This window comes from Staurois parvus, unplaced genomic scaffold (assembly GCF_062004578.1).
Source record: "Staurois parvus isolate SC_StPar_1 unplaced genomic scaffold, SC_StPar_1.0 ptg000097l, whole genome shotgun sequence".
Lineage (NCBI taxonomy): Eukaryota > Metazoa > Chordata > Amphibia > Anura > Ranidae > Staurois > Staurois parvus.
In genome coordinates this window covers 2,538,441-2,558,196 of record NW_028317893.1, presented here as the reverse complement: position 1 = coordinate 2,558,196, position 19,756 = coordinate 2,538,441, and the positions used below count along the sequence as shown (strand labels likewise).

Sequence of the window (19,756 nt, the reverse complement as noted above, 5' to 3'; positions counted from 1 at the left end):
CTCCACGTGACAAAAGAAATCCACAAAGACAGTACTCACACGCATGTTTTGTATTTACATTGTTTAGAGTGGTTTACAATGTGTATAATATGGTAGTATTGATTGAGTATAGTTTTCCTTAAGAACAAGGAAATCCGGGTGCAGGGAGGCCGTTTACATAAAAATGGTTGTAAAACCATTTTATATTCCCATTGAAAGGATTATCCTTAGGTGATACGAAGAGATGAAACCAATCCTACATAAGTCCTCCCTGTCTATCTGCAGTCTTCTCTTCTCTGCATCCATTCAAAGTGCTGAATTTATAAGCTTGTCTGAGAGTAAAAAAAGGGGACAGAGAGCTGAAATTACACTCTGCAGAGCTCAGTGGGGAGAGTTCTGAGAGCTGATTAGAGGGAAGAGACACCACCCCCCCCCCCTCCTCCTCCACACAGTAACAGAGCGGAGGCTGTCAATCTGTTGGAGGTCCCTCCCCTGTCACCATTTTTCTCTTGTTGTGAGGAAAACTTGTCAGAAGTGATTCATGCAGATGGCAGACAGAAATGACACTTGGTGCTCTTGAGACAAGTACACACTATAGAGGGAAATGCTTTGTTCATATTTCATGCCTAAAGTTTACAACCACTTTAAGCTTTATAAAGTTAGTGATTGTAAACGTTCTTTTTATTTATTAAAAACTGGTTTATATTTACGTGCAAAAAGCGGCCCACAATCTCCTCTTCTTGGGTCCCCTGCTGGCGCTTTTGGCTCCTCCCCTCAGCCACTTTTCTATGGGGGCACCCATAGTAGTCACTACAGCTAAAGAGTTGTTTTCAGAGAATAATTGCATACTAAACCCTCAGATCCCCCTTAGTGGTCACACATTTCTGTTTCACAGATACATATTAGACATTTGCCATATTAATTTATCAAAAGTAGATTTCAGAGATCAATTTCTTCAATCAACAGCATCCCTGGACATATCACCTTTACAAAAGGCTAGGATGGAGCTGAGAGGTAGATGGTTTAACAGAAAATATGTAAGCACTTGCATGTAAACCAGATTTCAACACCATATGCTTAAAGCAGAAGTGTGGGATTGTAAATACACATACGTACTCCCCTAGATGGCTGCAGCAATGGTTTGATGCTGCGGCTATCCCCCACTGGCTCTAAGACTGAGAACTGACTGCTGATTGCTCAGTTCTAGGTCTGCACTGAACAGAGAGATGTGGCTGTCAATCACTGCCCTCTTCTCTGCCCCTCCAGTGCTCGCTGGAGTGCTGGGCTGTGGAGGGGACGGGAACAGTCAGGCATTTGGGCAGATCCTGACATTATTGTTGGGATCCTTCTAGAGCCTCTACCAGCTCTATAACGACAGTAGACAGTAGTCTTTAGCCCGCTGTCAGCAGAAACTGGGACACAGGAGTGCAGAAATAAGTGCACTCCTGTGACCCACATGAGAAGTATGGCCAAAAGACCTTTGCTCATACTTCTCGTTTTAACCAGTTGGCAACCGCTCTATAGCAGCTTTACTGTTACAGGGCAGCTGTTTCGTGTAGAATCACAAATATATGTGTACGTGATTCTGCACTTCCTGGTAGGGAGTGCTTGAGCCCCAGGCATGCTGCTTCTGCTGTGATCAGTCACAGCAGAAGCCGATCAGTGGGTGCCGGCCACTAGATCGCCGATACCCGCTGATTGGTGCCAGGTAATAAAATCCAGAACATCCCTTAGTAAAAACACCACACAGTAAACATAAACACTGGCTAGGCTCATATTTTTAGTGTATATTTGGTTCCCACAAAGTGTCAGTGTCAGATTGTCTGTCTGCTGCAGTATCGCAGTCCCGCTATAAATCGCTGATCGCTGCCATTACTAGTATAAAAAATAAATACAATTTTGAGTATATATACACAATAGTTTGTAGGCGCTATAACTTTTGCGCAATCCAATCTATATACCCTTTTGGGGATTGTTTTTTTTTCATCAAAAGTATGTAGCAGAATAGATATTGGCATACATTTTATGAAGAAATTAGATTTTTTTTTTTTTTTTTAATTTTATTGGGTAGGTTTTAGAGCAGAAAGTAAAAAAAAAAAAATTCTTTCAAAATTGTTGGTCTGTTTTTTTGTTTATAGCACAAAAAAATAAAATCCTAGTGGTGATAAAATACAACCAAAAGAGAACTCTATTTTTGGGGAAAAAATGGCATAAATTTCATTTGTGTACAGTGTTGCATGACCGTGCAATTGTCAGTTAAAATAACGCAGTGTCGTATAGCAAAAAACAGCCTGCTCAGGAAGGGGGGTAAATCTTCCGGAGGTCAAGTGGTAATCCACTTTGCTTCAACAGTCGTGGTTTACCATAATGATTATTTTCAACAATGAAATCTTAAAATAGTGGACACATGGCCCCAAATGTACCTTTTTTAAAATTAAAGCCAAACGCCAGCAGCCTGTCACTTCAAGCTGGTCTTTGACCCCACTGCAGAGACCCCCTCTAACTTCCTATTTGGATAACAACAGAAAGTGAAAGTAAATCGCCTCATTGGAAACCTATAGAACAATAAAATTTGGACAGACTTTAACTATTTATGGTTATGCAAAATGAAAAATTAATTGGGATCAAAGTTGCATTTTACGAGTATTAAATTCATATACATAGTATATTTGTTAGGTAAAACTGTTGAAATTCAAAAGATGGATTAGATTTAGACTTCAGCACTAGTGTTACCCCTTTGCTTTGAATGAGATATAGCCTCTTCTGTACTTCCTTCTACGTAGAACTCCAATCAGTAGTTGTACATTCTGGAATGACAAGTTATAGGAAAAAGAAATAATTTGTAACCTTTGAGCCTACCTTTCAAGTGTAACAACTTTTACTGTAATGTTCATCTTCACTGAAACTTTAAGTAAATACACTGTTAACTGCTTCCTCCCTAGTCTCTAAACCAGCCTTTCCCAACCTTTTCAACACAGGAACCTTGAAATATCTTTCTGGTCTCAGGGAACGCCTGGTAATAATTACGGTATCTACAACTCATGATACATTGGTGTGATGGTAGTGTGAAGAATGCTCCTTACACTAGTGGTCACAGGAAAGAATGACCCCTTTATAGATTGCTAAAAATATCAATGATGTCAGTGGGAAGTTATCCAAAAGCAGAAATTGCTCAAGGAACCCTTAGCAACCTTTGGAGGAACCCTAGGGTTTCATGGATCCCTCATTTTGAAACCCTGCTCTAAACCTTTGTGTCAGCCATGAAAGTATACTTTTCCACATCTATTGAAGATAGTGTCTTCATAGCTGAGTGCTTGAGTTATTGAAGCCTGTGGCCACTGTGTTTTGGCTTCATTGTGCAGTGTCCCACTCTATGATGTGCAACCAGACCACTTGTTTTAGGCTTTGTTGATAACCTGCAGTCTTTGCATCACAGACCGTGGCAGCACATCCTAGGTCTAAATGCCCCTTAAAGTAGATATTCTTAAAGTTTAACTAAAAGACAAACTTTTTTTCTTTTTAACCACTTGCCTACCAGGCACTTATACCCCCTTATTTACCAGGCCAATTTTCAGCTTTCAGCGCTGCCGCACTTTGACAATTGCGCGGTCATGCAACATTGTACCCATATGAAATTTTGATCATTTTTTTCTCACAAATAGAGATTTCTTTTGGTGGTATTTATTCGCCACTGGGCGCTTTACTTTTTGCGCTATAAATAAAAAAAGTGCAAAAAATTTGAAAAAAAAAAAGTTTCTTTTATAAAATTTTTCAAACAGGTATTTTTTCTCCTTCACTGATGTGCGTTGATGAGGCAGCACTGATGGGCACTGATAGGCGGCACTGATAGGCAGCACTAAAGGGCACTGATAGGCAGTACTAATGAGGTGGCACGGATAGGCGGCACTGATAGACAGCACTAATGAGGTGTCACGGATAGGCGGCACTAATATGCAGCACTGATAGGCGGCACTGATAGGTGACACTGATTATGGGTACTGATAGACGGCACTGACTGGCATCACTGATGGGCACTGACTGGCGGCACTGACTGGCACAACCCCTGGGCACTGGTGGATGGGCACTGGTGGGTGGCACTGGTGGATGGGCACAGGTGGGTGGCACTTCTGGGCACAGGTGGGTGGCACTGCAGAGTGGCACAGGTGGGTGCACTGCTGGGCACAGGTGGGTGCACTGCTGGGCACGGGTGGGCGGAGCTAGTGGGCGCACTGCTGGGCACAGGTGGGTGGAACTTGCGGGTGTCACTGCTGGGCACCGATCATCAGGGCACTGATCATCAGTGCCCTGATGATCGGTGCCGATCCCCGCTCTGACAACTGCCGGTTCTCGGCAGTACTTTCCTCACGATCTGACAGCGTGAGGAAAGTGCAGCCGAGAACCAGCACTTGCATTTCCCTCTGATCAGCGTGTCATTGGACACCGCTGATCAGGTGGTAAAAGGCTGCTGTGATTGGCCTTTTACCACATCACGTGATCAGCTGTGTCCGTAGGACACAGCGATCACGGAGATCGCCGGGTGCGCGCCCCCTGGGGCGCGCAGGAGAGCGCGTTCTGGGAGGACGTCATATGACATCCACCCAGAACTGGCCGGCCGCAGTGCAGCCGTCATTCGGCTATCTGCGGTCGCCCACTAGTTAATTTTGGATCGAGTAAGGAAATGTTATAACCTCTGTCAGTTTTCTGCCATTTGTGTCCTATAGGAAAATATTCCATTCACTTCCTGTCCCATAGCTAAAACAGGAAGTGAGGGGAAATTCCTCCAAAGTGAAGGAATCCCTGGTTGTCACCAGAACTGATGTCCCCATTGGGGACATTTTGGGTTTTCTTTTACTTTCAATGATAATGGTAAACATGACAAATAGAGAGGATTAATCTCCCAAATTATTGCACAGACAGGTATCCCTCTCCACTCTATCCAAAACTAAAAACAAATGTTTTTTTGTCTTGAGTTATACTTTTAAATGAAATTATGAGGTAAGCATACTCAAATGAAAACATAAGGCTAAGTTAACGGTCCTGCTAGGATTGTTAAAGAAGGATTTTAATTCTTGTAATTAGAAAATACTGCTCTAGGCTTCCTCTGTTTGTGGTCATGTGCTCTGCTAAAAGTAATACTAGCCATACACACACAGATTTAACTAATAGATTCTTCCATTCATGCTAAACAGCTTGGATTGAAGAATCTCCACTGCTGGCTATTGTATTCAGACAGCCACAGTGGCCATGGCTGCCTGAATACCCACACAGTGACTGCATCTAGTAGGATGCAGTCATTGTTCAGCTGAAACTCCTTGGTTCAAATTTCAGTAGGAATTGATTGCAATTTGAACCATGTATGTTCAGCTTAAAGAGGAAGTACACTGTATCTGTGTACCAAAAACGCTATTTAATTCATTTCTAATATTCAAAGCAAACTCCCCCCATCCATCCAAATCTCCATGCTTTATTTGGCTGAGAAAGCACTTAGAAAAACATCTCCCAGCATTTCTGGCCATGGCCATCTTGAGTAAGGACAGATAATTTATGTAGCATTTACTTCCTGGAATCCATCTGCCCTTAGATCTGGCATGCATGCAGGAGGGTGTGCTCCCCTCCTGAAGACTCCTGGGATGTATGACATTATTTGCCAAGGCATAGAAACTAGGAAGCAACTAAAGTAACCAGTTTAAACAAGAAACCGTTTAAAACAAGTAAATATACTTTCCTTTCTATTTACTAATAGTAGCAGCATACAGATTCAATAGTCAACATTGATTGAGAGAGTGAAATTCTACTTTAAGTATCAAAGCTCAGATAAGCTGATGCTCCACTCTTGCATACATCATGTGACCAAATGTATTTTAATAACTAAATAGCAAATCCAGGTAAATAAAGTATATATATCTTTACCTTCCTTATTGAACCTAGTTATGTGACACTCCTGCTTCTAAAAATGTTTCCTGTTTTTTCAGGCCACTTCCTCAACAAACTGAACCAGCTCTACCAGATTAAATGTATTTCTAGATTGTATACTCCAAGGAGCAGGGCCCTCCTATCCATTTTGTATTGAACTGTATTGTTGCTGTATTGTCTCCCGTTATATTGTAAAGCGCTGAGCAAACTGTTGGCGCTATATAAATCCTGTATAATAATAATATTTCGGCTGAAGGAAAACTTAAGCATACCATACAGGATTCCTTTTTTTTTTTTTTTTTTCTCGTTCAGCCAGCAGGCTGAAGGGGGGAAAAAAAGAAAGCCAGTTCTCCCATCCACACATACAATGTGGATAGGGGAATCCATCCTGCTGAGCTTATTTTTTATTAGTCCTTTCTACCGACAGAATGCAATGATCAGTGTTGCCAGCTATAGCTGGCAGCACTGATCAGTAAAAAGCTGACAGGCTGGTTGTATACAAGGCAATGGATAGATCAACTTGTGTATAACCAGCTAGCCCATATATGGATCGAAATTCAGCCCATACCTGCTGAACTAGATGAATTTCAATCCATGTTAGTAACGGGCATTTAAAAAAAAATAAACTGGGTTCCACGTTCAGCTGTTTGATACAATGACCTTACAACAGCCACAAATGTTTCATCTAAATTATTCATCACACTGCTGGTGATAGTGGCACTAAATCTAATTTTCATAAATATACTGAATGTAGGTTATAAAATAAGTGCTATTGGTTAGTGACATTATTATACATGAGCTTTTGCTAGATTGTGTGTTTGTTTTACCAGGTATGAGACTTGTACATATTGTAGACTCTGTAAGACTTGTACAAGTTGTGTCTTAGTCCTTGTGCGCACTGGATGTTTTTACAGCGGCTGTTTTTGACTTTGTTGTGTTTTTTTCTACAGCCAGTAAACTCCCCAGCATGTTATCCTATGTGTCCATGCACATAGGTTGTAATCAATGTTTTTTGGAAGGGACGTTTTTTGGCTGGGAAAAAAAACCCTAGAATTAGTGGAGTTTTTTTAGCTGGAAAAATGCGGTAAAACATGGCAAACCATCATTTTTGGACTTTTATGGAGCTAAAAAAAAAACGCTAGCAAACGTGAAACAAAGTGGGGGAAAAATGCCACTAAACGCTAATGCAAAAACATTAAACACTGAAACGCTCACATTTTTAACGTGACTTTACACAGCTAACGTTACCAGCGTTCTTAAACGCCCAGTGTGCATATGGAGCCTTATTATCAAGCCAATCCCTGTTTTAGGTTTATCTTTATTGCTGCTCATTACAACAGGAAATGTGCTAGTCAGTGATCTCAGAAACTTTTATTTCAAAGGGAAAGCAGTGTCTTGATTTTTTTTTTTTTTTTTTGTGCTGACATCCCTTTGAAACGATGGTGGAGTCAGAATATGATCTTGATTAGAATCCCAAGATATCTTCTACTTCTTCTGGTATATTTTAGTGTTAGAATGACAAGTGATGAGCTTTGATCATCCTATAGCCAGGTAGGCTAAAGGCAGCTATATATAAGGTACTCTGATTTATTAGCTTGTGATCAAATCTACGAAGATCTTTTTTTAGCCAGCATGCATATTCAAAGTACATTTCATCTAAAACCAATATTATCTTGGCACAGCCAATGTAAAAAAAAAAGAACTGAGATAGCATGCAGTGATGTTTTTTGCATATCCTATCATGACATTAAACATGCACCTAATATCACTTGTACTGTGCATAAGTATCTCTTTGTATAAGTACACTTTTTTTTAGGAAAAACTTTTTTTTTTTTTCTAGTTTTGGATAAAGTGGAGAGGGATTAGAACACCTGTCATGTTTTTATTGCTGTCTGTGCCCCTGTAAAAGGGATTCATTCCTTCCGTTTTTTGTCCTGTTGACCGTTTATAACCAAAAGTGATGGAGACAGTAAATCCCAAAATTTGGGTTGTCCTCAGAACAGGAATAGAGGGAAAATCTTCATATATGGGACATTAGTTCTGGGGACCCAGGTGAAAACCAAGGATTCCCTCACTTTGGAGATATTTCCTGTTTTGGCAGTGAGACAGAACGTGAAGACAAATTTCCCCCATGGGACACAGATGGCACAAAAAACTGTCAGGAATTATGACATTCTCTTACTCCATTGAAAACGAAAAACTGCTGCTTTGGTGTGGTCCATTACTCCTGCCAGAAGAATAGACTAAGAACCATTGTTTTTAGATTGGTGCCTGAGGGAATACAGCCAATTTGAAAATTACAGATTAGACTGTTGCTGCTTTTGATCTTATTTGGGTTACTAGGACCTGAGACTCACCCTTGAGCCGGCCATAGATGGAGCTATTTGTTTTCCTGCAACCCTGGTTTTCAGGAAAGAAAATGGCTTGATTCCCATGTCAATGGAGTCAGTGTTGATGGTAGACTCCCTCCCACTGAGCCATTGTGTTCTCCTGGTGGTGAACATAGAGAAAACTGCTTGTGGCTATAATAGCCGCTAGGAATAATTGCATGTAAAATCCGACAGGCTGGTTGTACCCAAGTTGGTCAATTGATCAACTTGGGTACATTCAGCCTGCCCATACACTGTTTCGAATCTCAGCTGGTCCCTCACTGCTAAACAGGCTGACATTTGAACTGTTTATGGCCAGCTATAGTGCTGGTGTGCATCTTTTTAATTGCCATTTGGTTCTTGCTTTTTTTATTTTTTGAAAGACAAAGGCAGAGACTTTTTGGACATTTTAGGATTATCTGCTCTACAGCTTTGACTTCAAATGTTAATCAGCAGAAGTTAATCAGCCACTGCCCTAAAAACTACTTAGATGACAGTCCTAATCTTGGACATGATTTGATTTTTAGGTCAGCCAACATTACTACTTGTCTTTTAATAAAGACAGTCTGTCCTCATTACAAAGGCACACAGCATGTATCGAATGTATTGCCTCCGCCTGATGATATTCTTCGTTCCCCGTGGAGATTGGATGATTTAAAGGACGTGTTGATATGTATTTGGATGACCTGTGCAGTGGTGATTATGGCAATGGAGAGAGAGCAAAGCAGCAAGGCCAGGACTGTCTCTGAAAGGCTTCTGTTAATAGACTGATAGCATATGATTAGATTTTCCGTTGCTGTTGTATTGTACTTGATATAGTTGATCTTTGCTACATGTACATGTTTACATTGATACTGTTACATCATTACTAATATATAATTGTGTGCTGGCTTTATGTACTTGATTTTATGTCAAGAGACTGATGTAGTAAACAGATGATTATTGCAGCTGTATGCTAAACCCAGTTTGTATGGGTCAAGAATGAATAGCAAACCAGTGATATCTTCACAGGCAACCTGACAGATGAAGCATAATTTCTTATCTCAAAAGATCTCTGATTAATGTATTGCCCAAGAAATAGGCCACAAATCCTCTGAATAGAGGATATGCTAGTTGGGTGATGTTTAAACTACAACAGGATTTGATTCTTCATCTTAGAATGGTCCGATCTCTCTATATAGTCAATTCTTAGCTACAGTCGGGTCCATAAATTTTGGGACATCGACACATTTCTAATATTTTTGGCTCTATACACCACCGCAATGGATTTGAAATGAAACGAACAAGCTGTGCTTTAACTGCAGACTGTCAGCTTTAATTTGAGGGTATTTACATCCAATTCAGGTGAACGGTGTAGGAATTACAACAGTTTGCAAATGTGCCTCCCACTTGTTAAGGGACCAAAAGTAATGGGACAGCATAATAATCATAAATCAAAATTTCACTTTTTAATACTTGGTTGCAAATCCTTTGCAGTCAATTACAGCCTGAAGTCTGGAATGCATAGACATCACCAGACGCTGGGTTTCATCCCTGGTGATGCTCTGCCAGGCCTCTACTGCAACTGTCTTCAGTTCCTGCTTGTTCTTGGGGCATTTTCCCTTCAGTTTTGTCTTCAGCAAGTGAAATGCATGCTCAATCGGATTCAGGTCAGGTGATTGACTGACTTGGCCATTGCATAACATTCCAGTTCCTTCCCTTAAAAAGCTCTTTGGTTGCTTTTGCAGTATGCTTTGGGTCATTGTCCATCTGCACTGTGAAGCGGCGTCCAATGAGTTCTGAAGCATTTGGCTGAATATGAGCAGATATTACCTGAAACACTTTAGAATTCATCCTGCTGCTTTTGTCAGCAGTCACATCATCAATAAATACAAGAAAACCAGTTCCATTGGCAGCCATACATGCCCACGCCATGACACTACCACCACCATGCTTCACTGATGAGGTGGTATGCTTAGGATCATGAGCAGTTCCTTTCCTTCTCCATACTCTTCTCTTCCCTTCACTCTGGTACAAGTTGATCTTGGTCTCATCTGTCCATAGGATGTTGTTCCAGAACTGTGAAGGCTTTTTTTAGATGTCGTTTGGCAAACTCTAATCTGGCCTTCCTGTTTTTGAGGCTCACCAATGGTTTACATCTTGTGGTGAACCCTCTGTATTCACTCTGGTGAAGTCTTCTGTTGATTGTTGGCTTTGACACACATACACCTACCTCCTGGAGAGTGTTCTTGATCTGGCCAACTGTTGTGAAGGGTGTTTTCTTCACCAGGGAAAGAATTCTTTGGTCATCCACCACAGTTGTTTTCTGTGGTCTTCCGGGTCTTTTGGTGTTGCTGAGCTCACCGGTGCATTCCTTCTTTTTAAGAATGTTCCAAACAGTTGTTTTGGCCACGCCTAATGTTTTTGCTATCTCTCTGATGGGTTTGTTTTGTTTTTTTCAGCCTAATGATGGCTTGCTTCACTGATAGTGACAGCTCTTTGGATCTCATCTTGAGAGTTGACAGCAACAGATTCCAAATGCAAATAGCACACTTGAAATGAACTCTGGACCTTTTATCTGCTCATTGTAATTGGGATAATGAGGGAATAACACACACCTGGCCATGGAACAGCTGAGAAGCCAATTGTCCCATTACTTTTGGTCCCTTAACAAGTGGGAGGCACATATGCAAACTGTTGTAATTCCTACACCGTTCACCTGATTTAGATGTAAATACCCTCAAATTACAGCTGACAGTCTGCAGTTAAAGCACATCTTGTTCGTTTCATTTCAAATCCATTGTGGTGGTGTATAGAGCCAAAAATGTTAGAATTGTGTCGATGTCCCAATATTTATGGACCTGACTGTATGATGTATGATAGCAGCCCACTACTAAAGTAGCTGTTTTAACAGGAATTGCCACAAATGTGCTGTCCTGGGGATCTTAGCAGGGGACCTGCAAAAATCGGCCTTGAGGCACATCTGTTACACATGAGACCAACCACATGAGTTTAGTTAGTAATAGAGCACAGATGAAGCAATGAATGGGGAAAAAAAGGATTTCAAACTATATCATGTTTATTCTGTACATTTTTACAAATAAAGATAGCTAAGTCAAGTTAGATATTCATTAATACAAATTTGAATTTTAAAATACTAGTTTTTAACTGTTATGTTTCAGGCATGTTTTTAAAGCCGTGGTAAATCACAATTTTTTTTTTTTTTTTTTTTTTTAAATGTTGCTCTTTAAGTTAAGAGCATAATGTGCTAGTATGCATCGCATACTAGCACATTATAAAAGACTTGCCTGTAAATGAAGCCCTCCAGCAGAGTGCTGTCACGGTTCCCCGAGGCTTCCATATTCACCCGGTCTTCCTTCTGGGTTCACGAGCTGGAACCATCTGACTGGCCGAGCCACGATTTCATCATTTCTGTCCATTCGTGTGGGAGTTTTGGCCTTGGCGCGGCTCTCTCAAAGGATGGCATGCACATCACCGGTGCATTTACAGTAAATATCTCCTAAACTGTCAACGTTTGGGAGATATTTACAGTACCTACAGGTAAACCGTTAACAAGACTTGCCTGTAGGTAAAGAGTAAAAAATTGGGTTTACTTCTACTTTAACTGTCTGAATCCTCCCTGTTAGATCTACGATCCCCTGAACAACAGAAATCATACAGATACAGTACACATGGAAACATTTCATCTGTATGTGAACCTGTTTGTCCACAGTTCAGTCTTGAGTAGTTACGTTCCCATTTTTTGTTATATGTAACTTTGACTGTAATGAAACAAGAGGGCCTGGGTGTGCTCACTTTATAACTATATTATAACAGGTTTGACTTGATCCTAAAATATCAGATTGTTACTGACCTGTCATTATAAATGCTGGTAATTGCAGCCTTGCATAACCTTTTATATTACATAACAGAATGTTTGTTTGTTTATTTATAGAACCCTAGTGAATGTTCTTTTCACACAGCATTCACCCAAGATTTAGTTTTACAACTGAATGTAATTAGAAAATGTAAGAATCTTGGGAGAAAACATTTATAAATGAACTGCTAAAGTAAGGTTTTAAATCTGCATGAAATATAAACTCTAAACCCGCCATTTTTGTGTTTTTACTAAAAGTCAGCAGCTACAAAAACTGTAGCTGCTGACTTTAAATAAACACTCACTAACCTGTCCCAGGGTCCAGCGATGTTCTCACCCGCACTGTCCCTTCTCTCCTTCATGGCGCCAGCATCTCAACTGTGGGCACCAGGCTGTGACCTCTTACGGGTTCACAGCCTGGTGCCCACTGCGCATGTGCAAGTTGCGTTGTGTGTCTCTCCATTGGTCTGGCAGTCTTCTGGGACCTGTAAAAGTTCCCATTAAACTGCAGAAGGAATGAGGGGGCCAAACTTCCGACAACAAAGCCAGAAGTGGGAGCGGGTACCGGTCAAAACCATATCCGCTGCCCCCTCCTCCCCAAAAGGTGCCAAATATGGCAGTGGAGGAGGGGGAGGCGGCAAATAAGCGGCACTTCCGCTTTTGAATGGAACTCCGCTTTAACCGTATTACCCCAGAGGAACCCCTAAAATGATATTCAGTCTCGGGGAACCACTACTAAAGCCAAATCATTGTGGGTCAAGGGGAAATTCCCCTTATATTGGTGTTAAGTAGAATGCTACCCTTACAGATAGATAAAAAGATCACTGAGGTTATGCTGCTGGCTTGGCCAAGTAGAACTGGATCCAGAAGTATGCAGCACCATCAAATGGGAGGTCAATCGGCTACACCTCAAAGAACCCTGGTTGAGAATGGCTAGTCTAAAAAGTCTTTTTGTTTCTAGATCATGTTACAGCCTAAACAGTGAGCCCTATTTCTGTACATTTACCTTTTTTATGCTTTTTATTTAAAATAACTACTATATATACAGATTAACACAAGAATGGCTGTGATTTTTCTAACTAGCAATGTTAATTACGTAAAGTACAGCACTACCCCTTTATCTTTTTATACAATTTTATAGCTAAACCAATTGTACTTGTGCAATCGCAATAAATTGTGAGAACTTATAAATGATAGTGAAAACCCTCAACTGAGTTATCACTTAATACATACACATTATGTTGATATATTGACTTTACCATGCAAAATAAATGAATCCAGCAATATTTGATAACTTGCGAAATCCCCAAGCTTTAAATAACCAACATAAATCATAAACCTGTGTTAATAAATCATATCTTCACTTTGTTTAATCCAGCTATATACATTATATGTCCTCAGCAATAATACATTAACCTGTGTGCAATTGTGAATAGTGGTAGAAACCTTGTTTTAACTCTAAACTGCAACCAACACAAAATCGATAATATAGAATCCTACTATAAAGGTATGTTAAATTTCTTTATGTGCAAACATTTCTTCTGTTTCCTTATCCTCTAAAAGTGGATAATAAATCACCGCGCGGTTCCTAGCATTGGTCGAACAATCCGCTCACCTCCAAGTTGTTGACCTATACAAAAAAATAGATCCCAGTGTGCTTTCCCCACAAGGTGGGGTCTTATCCCCTCTCGATTGCTTTCTCAAAATTGACCATTTAAATTGCCTCCAAACTTTTTTTTTTTTTTTTTTTAGAGACCACCAAGATAAAAATTCTCAATAACATTCATGCTCCAATAAAACCAAAAAAGGACATTATCAGGCTTCGATGTTTACAAATGTCCACATTTAATAAAATAACATAAGAAAGCCACCTAATTCTGTGCACAATATCTAGCATGTAGGCAATGCACTGGCCTTCCCAAGCAAATATCGCTTTATGTTCAGGCTAGGCAGCGTCCCTTCCGGTCAGGTGTGATGACGTCATAAGCCCCACCCAACCCTTTTCATCACCAGTCAAGTGACACACACACCAACCAGAAAATAGTATCTTATAACCTGCTCTTCCATTGCAAAGGATGCAGGTATTTAGCAATATCAGCAGCACCCAGGTGAGTTGGGGAGTAAATACAACAGAGTGTCCCTTTCATGGATGGGACCGATCTCTGTGGGCTAAAGTATAGCTGGCCATACACTGAGTAAATTTTGGCCAGTTCCTGGTAAACTAGGTTAATTTTGCTCAGTAGGTGCCTCTGTCTCGCCCTTGTGCCTAACATCCTTCAATCCAAAAAATCAAAGTAAGTAGGCTAAATATTTTTGGACAAAAATGGCTGCATCCAACAGATGGGATCTGTTGGGGTATACTAACGGTCACTGGCGACTGTCAGAATACCATAGACACAGTGGGATATCTGTCCATCCACACTGAGAAACCAACAGGTTCAATGATCTAAATCAGGGCAGCCTAAGTGTAACAAAATAAATTGTCATGGTGCCATAGTAAACAGTGGTTATGGTGAAAGGTGGGTTTTCATAAAGATGTGGTTTATTGTGAAACACCTTTTTCATATCCTCAGGCATCTGCTTTCTTTGTGGTTCTGGGCATTCAGCGACATGACATCCCATAGTCAAAAAAAAAAAGTTCATGCTGTTAGAATTTCCCCTGCCCAATACTGTGAACACAGTTCTGAACTGGGATGCCTACATTTATAGATATCTGGTGAAGTATCTCCATTCAACATCAGTCCAACATATTTTACTAGAACTGGCCCTGGGAGCAAATGCCTTCCAAGTCCCTCTCTGGCAACACCACACTTAAAGGGAAGAGATAAATCAGGAGGTTGTTACTGCAGACCTGTTTTTACTAGTTGCTAAGTTGTCATACTGATCCTTTTGGTTTCAACACCTTTGAGCTACTGACCCAGAGCAAATTCTCTAGGTCACTGATTTAGAAGGTATTGAAACCAGGTAGTTGGCATTTTCAAAATCAACATAGCTCTCAATTTTTTTTTCTTGATTGTTTTCCTTTAAAGCCAAACTGCAACAAAAAAATTATCCCTTGGATATGACCTGCACTGCAAGGGTTAATTGCTTGTTTAGGTACAGGGGAACAGTAAAAGGAGATTTCTTTACATGATCCTCCTGTAGCTAGACCGGTCCCTGTACCATCTGCACACCCACACTCCACTGGTCTAGAGTCATGATGTCATCAAGATCAAAGCGGAGACTATAGCCCCACACTGGATGTGACAACATCAAGGGACAGTCCACTCTAAGGCTCCTTCATAGTTTACTAGGGGTTCCTTGAGCAATGTCTAACTCTGACAAGTTCCCATTGACACCACTGATCTTTTTAGCTTTCTGTAAAGGGGTAATTTTTCCCAATGACCACAAGTGTAAGGAGCGTTCTTCCCACTGAACATAACACTAATATATCACGAGTTGTGTATATACAGTCACTTTTTTCAGCGGTTCCTCTAGAGGTTCCTCTGTGTTTTGAAAAGGATGAGAACGGCTGCTCTAGAATCTGAACAAAGAATCTGGATTACCTGAAAGATAAAGTATACAATGATACAATTTCCACACAATTCTAGCCATGGTATACTGCCAATACTTGCCAATCCGATAACCCTTGTGTTTGCCCATCAGATTAGGTCTAACAACCTTGAATGAAAACCTAATTTAATAATTTGAAGCTTGTGAGAAGACCTAATGGCATCAACTTTATTAAAAAGTACATTAGTTAACCTTCCCTGTACTTTTTATACAGAAAAGCTACACCCCAGAAAAAAATAAACCCCTACAGCATCATCGACCTAGCAAATGTAGATGACAGGTCCTGTTGTGAATTCAAAGGAAAATGAATTGCAAAATGCAGTACCTTTTATAGCACTTGGATGCTTTGATTGGACATTGTGAGCTGCTACAATTTCCTCTGATTTTTGCTATACTCTGATTTCCCCTTATTTATGTAAAAATCACATTTTTTTTCGGTTATACCTCATGGCTGTAAAACCTAATGTGCTGTGCATTTTTAAAGGTACTTTGAAAGGGGAATTTGCTTTTTTGTGGCAACATCTTGATGGTTCCACGTCAGTAATGCAGGGTGCTGGCCACGTCTGTAATGCAGGGTGCTGGCCACAGCTTGTGTAAACAGAACTAAACAATCTGCGTCCCTTTAACTGCTCAAATACCTGATAATAGTTTCAGTTCTTAGGTATTCAACACACGCACGCAATGCAGTTTATTGACATGTATTTATAGCTCTAAAAATGTCAGCTAGTCTAGCATAGTCAGTGTGTTGTCACTTTTATCTAATTCAATGCACTTCTTCTTATGTGACATTTCCAACAGTAGAATGCTCCTCTATTCCTGTCCATCTTTTCTGTGACCTTTGTAATTACAGACTGTTAGATAAAAAATGCTCTTATGCATAGTACTGTGTAAAACATGAGGATTGTGGCTTTTATTCTCCTCCTTTTGGACATTCTCTTGAGCAAAACCCTTTTTAACCAATGACACTTTTCTATCCATTTATTGTTTGATGATGCCTGTGGTCTCAGTATTTCTGGAGTAAGTGAATTGGAACAAATGTGCAGATAAGCTGTCATGTGTTTTTCCCAACTTTCATTTGCTGCATACTCCCTTTTCAGAAAAGATCAATCAGAAAAGCAAATTGATCATTTATCAAAGCATTTATGGCACTGAGGGCAAAGTGACAGGTTCGTAAGAATAACTTCACTCCCATGCTCCCCTAATGCTCCGTCAGAACCCTACAGAAATGCCTGATGTTTTCTGTCATTTCCCCCAGTTTTGTAATATTTTACAATAAGTAGGCTGTTAAATACTTTAAGATTATTTTTTTTAAATTGAATGAGTTTAATGCTCACTGCCCTTTCTATTGATCTAAGCTGAGCCAAGGCCCATTTAATCTGCTCATACATGTGTGTGCACACCATTCCCGTATGGCACAAGCTCGTGTTTGTAAAGATTAATCATAGAAAATGAGTGCCAGCAATGTCCAGCTACCAGGTCTATGGAGTGTATAGTGTGCATATTCCAATAGGTATTACATTGTTACTTTGTATACATATGCAAATAAACTGTAAGGCTGGGTTCGCTCTACTGCAATGTTATTTTGTCGTGATTTTCAGTGTGGGTATGTAGAGCGACTTTTGATGCATTTTTTGCATATTTTGTGGTGCCAAGTTGCACTGTAAATCGCACCAAAGTAGCACAAGAACCATTTCCAGAATCAGTGTGCTCAGTCTCATTGATTCGAACGGTAAACATTGAGTATAGTGTGACCCAGCACTAAAGTTGCAACATGATGAGTTTGTCTTCTTGCTACATTGTAAAATAAATAACTCCTAGAGAGTTGAACTTTGTAAATCACCATAGCAGGTGAATGGAGCTTGAAATTTAGCTGTCATGATCTCTCATACAGAGTCCCTGGGACACAAGAATTAGGAGAAACCTATAAGGGATTCAACCCCCTGGTTTCTACTCAGAATCCAAGATCATGTTTTATTTCAATGAAGATAATCTCCCATACTAATACTAACAACCAATTTTCTTTTGTAATTTCAGGGAAGGCAATTCACCTACAGATTCTTCTGTAATTTCCTATGGCGATTTACTGAATAAAGTCTGCAAGCTGTCAAATGCCTTAAAGCAGCTAGGTAAGTATTGTATGGGATACATTGAAAATGTGAGCAGTAGAGTGTACAGCAATGTGTAGAACGCCTACTAAACACATACAATTCATGTTATATATTCACTGGTGATGGAAACCGTTTAGGTATACAAATTATGGAATTGATTAGTTTATAGACGTTCTTAGCATACGATAAAGACATACGCAGAAATTACTGTTAGGATGTGTTCATCTTTAATGTGAAACATGAAATTAAACTCCTTTCTAAATGTACTTTGAATATTGTTACAAAAAACTACAACTTATCATTGGAGCCTGCTGAAATACCTCCGCTCATGTCAAAATAAACATTCAGATAAAGGATCTTGTGGTGGGCATTGACCCCTAAAATATGTCTAAAATAGATTTTAAAAATTGTATTCTGTATCTGAATTATGTATGTTACTGTGCTGGCTTGACATGGGAGTTAACAAAAGTGAAGTACTGTGACTTATGGTGGCCATACGCATGTCAGTAAATGATTGATTTTCTTTTCTGATCAATCTCTTCTGATAGGAGTAGTCCATCTATAGTCGCCAATCCATTTGGTCGATATGCCAAATGCAGGGAAATTGGATTTTAAGCAATAGTTAAGATAAGATCGTAACTTATGATAGTTATCCATCGCATCTCTGTTTCAACCATATAATACATGTGTTGTATTGCTGATTGAAAAGAGACCTAGCTGCACACACAACAGGTTCTACCAGATGGCTTCCTTACTGAGCAGAATTTCTGTGAAATGATGAAAATGCATTTCAGTCATGTTTACATGGTGATCTAACTAGACAAAAAGTATGGTGAATATGATAAGTTTCTGCTTTTAATGGTTACAGCAGTACACCTCTCACTGAAAAGAATCCTGCAAACTATATCTGTAAGCAGCACACAGGATCCCCCCACTTCTAACTGCTGAGCCTAAAGTGTGCGTGCGTGTTTTTACACTATTTGATCAGTTTTATTTTTTAAGCTTTTTTATTTTATTTTATTTTTTGTTTCCAGCACCTCACCTACAAAATTATATCTATTGGATAGACACATGTAGAAGTATATATGGTGGTTGTGAGTCCTCATGAGTCAGACTTATGACCACAATATATACTTCTACATGTGTCTATCCAATAGATATAATTTTGTAATCGGTTAATCTTTGTGGTCTAGTTTACATAGTTAGTCTGGCCGATAAAAGACAAAAGTCCATCCAGTTCAACCATAGAAAAAAAGTTATAATCCTATACCCACAGTTGATCCAGCGGAAGGCAAAAAAAACCCCAGCAAGGCATGATCCAATTTGCTCCTGCAGGGAAAAAAATTCCTTCCTGATAGGATATTCCCTGGATCAACTCTACCTATAAATGTTAGTATCCATTTATATTCTGTGTATCTAAGAAAGAATCCAGGCCTTTTTTTTTTTTTTTTTTTAAGCAATCCACTGAGCTGGCCGGAACCAACGTTTGAGGGAGTCTATTCCACATTTTCACAGCTCTCACTGGGAAGAAACCATTCTGTGTTTTGGAGATTAAATTCCTTTTCCTCCAGACGTAAAGAGTGCCCCCTTGTCCTCTGTGATGACCTCAGGGTGAATAGCTCTACACCGAGTTCACTTTATGAACCACTGATGTATTTATACATGTTCATCATATCCCCCCTTAATCTCCTCTTCTCAAGAGAGAATAATTTCAGTTCCTCTAATCTTTCCTCATAGCCGATCTCCTCCATGCCTCTTATCAGTTTGGTTGCTCTTCTCTGTACATTCTCCAGTTCTCCAATGTTCTTTTTGTGAATTGGTGGCCAAAATGGAACTGCATATTCCAGATGAGGTGATAATGATTATTACAGGGGTAATATGATCTCTCCCCCCCCCCCTCTCTCCCTCCCTCTCCTCCCTCCCTCTCCTCCCTCCCCTCCCTCCCCCTCTCTCCTCCCTCCCCCTCTCTCCTCCCTCCC

At 40.0% G+C, this 19,756-nt stretch overlaps 1 protein-coding gene across 1 annotated transcript in view; it reads left to right on the top strand.

Annotated features, from left to right (window-relative positions):
* LOC149467880 (acetyl-coenzyme A synthetase, cytoplasmic-like) overlaps positions 1-19,756 on the top strand; it is a 61,199-nt gene that overhangs the window by 6,162 nt on the left and 35,281 nt on the right. The window contains exon 3 of the mRNA XM_089670992.1: positions 17,704-17,795. Within this exon, the coding sequence (XP_089527118.1) occupies positions 17,704-17,795 (92 nt within the window). The remainder of the gene's footprint in view (positions 1-17,703; positions 17,796-19,756) is intronic.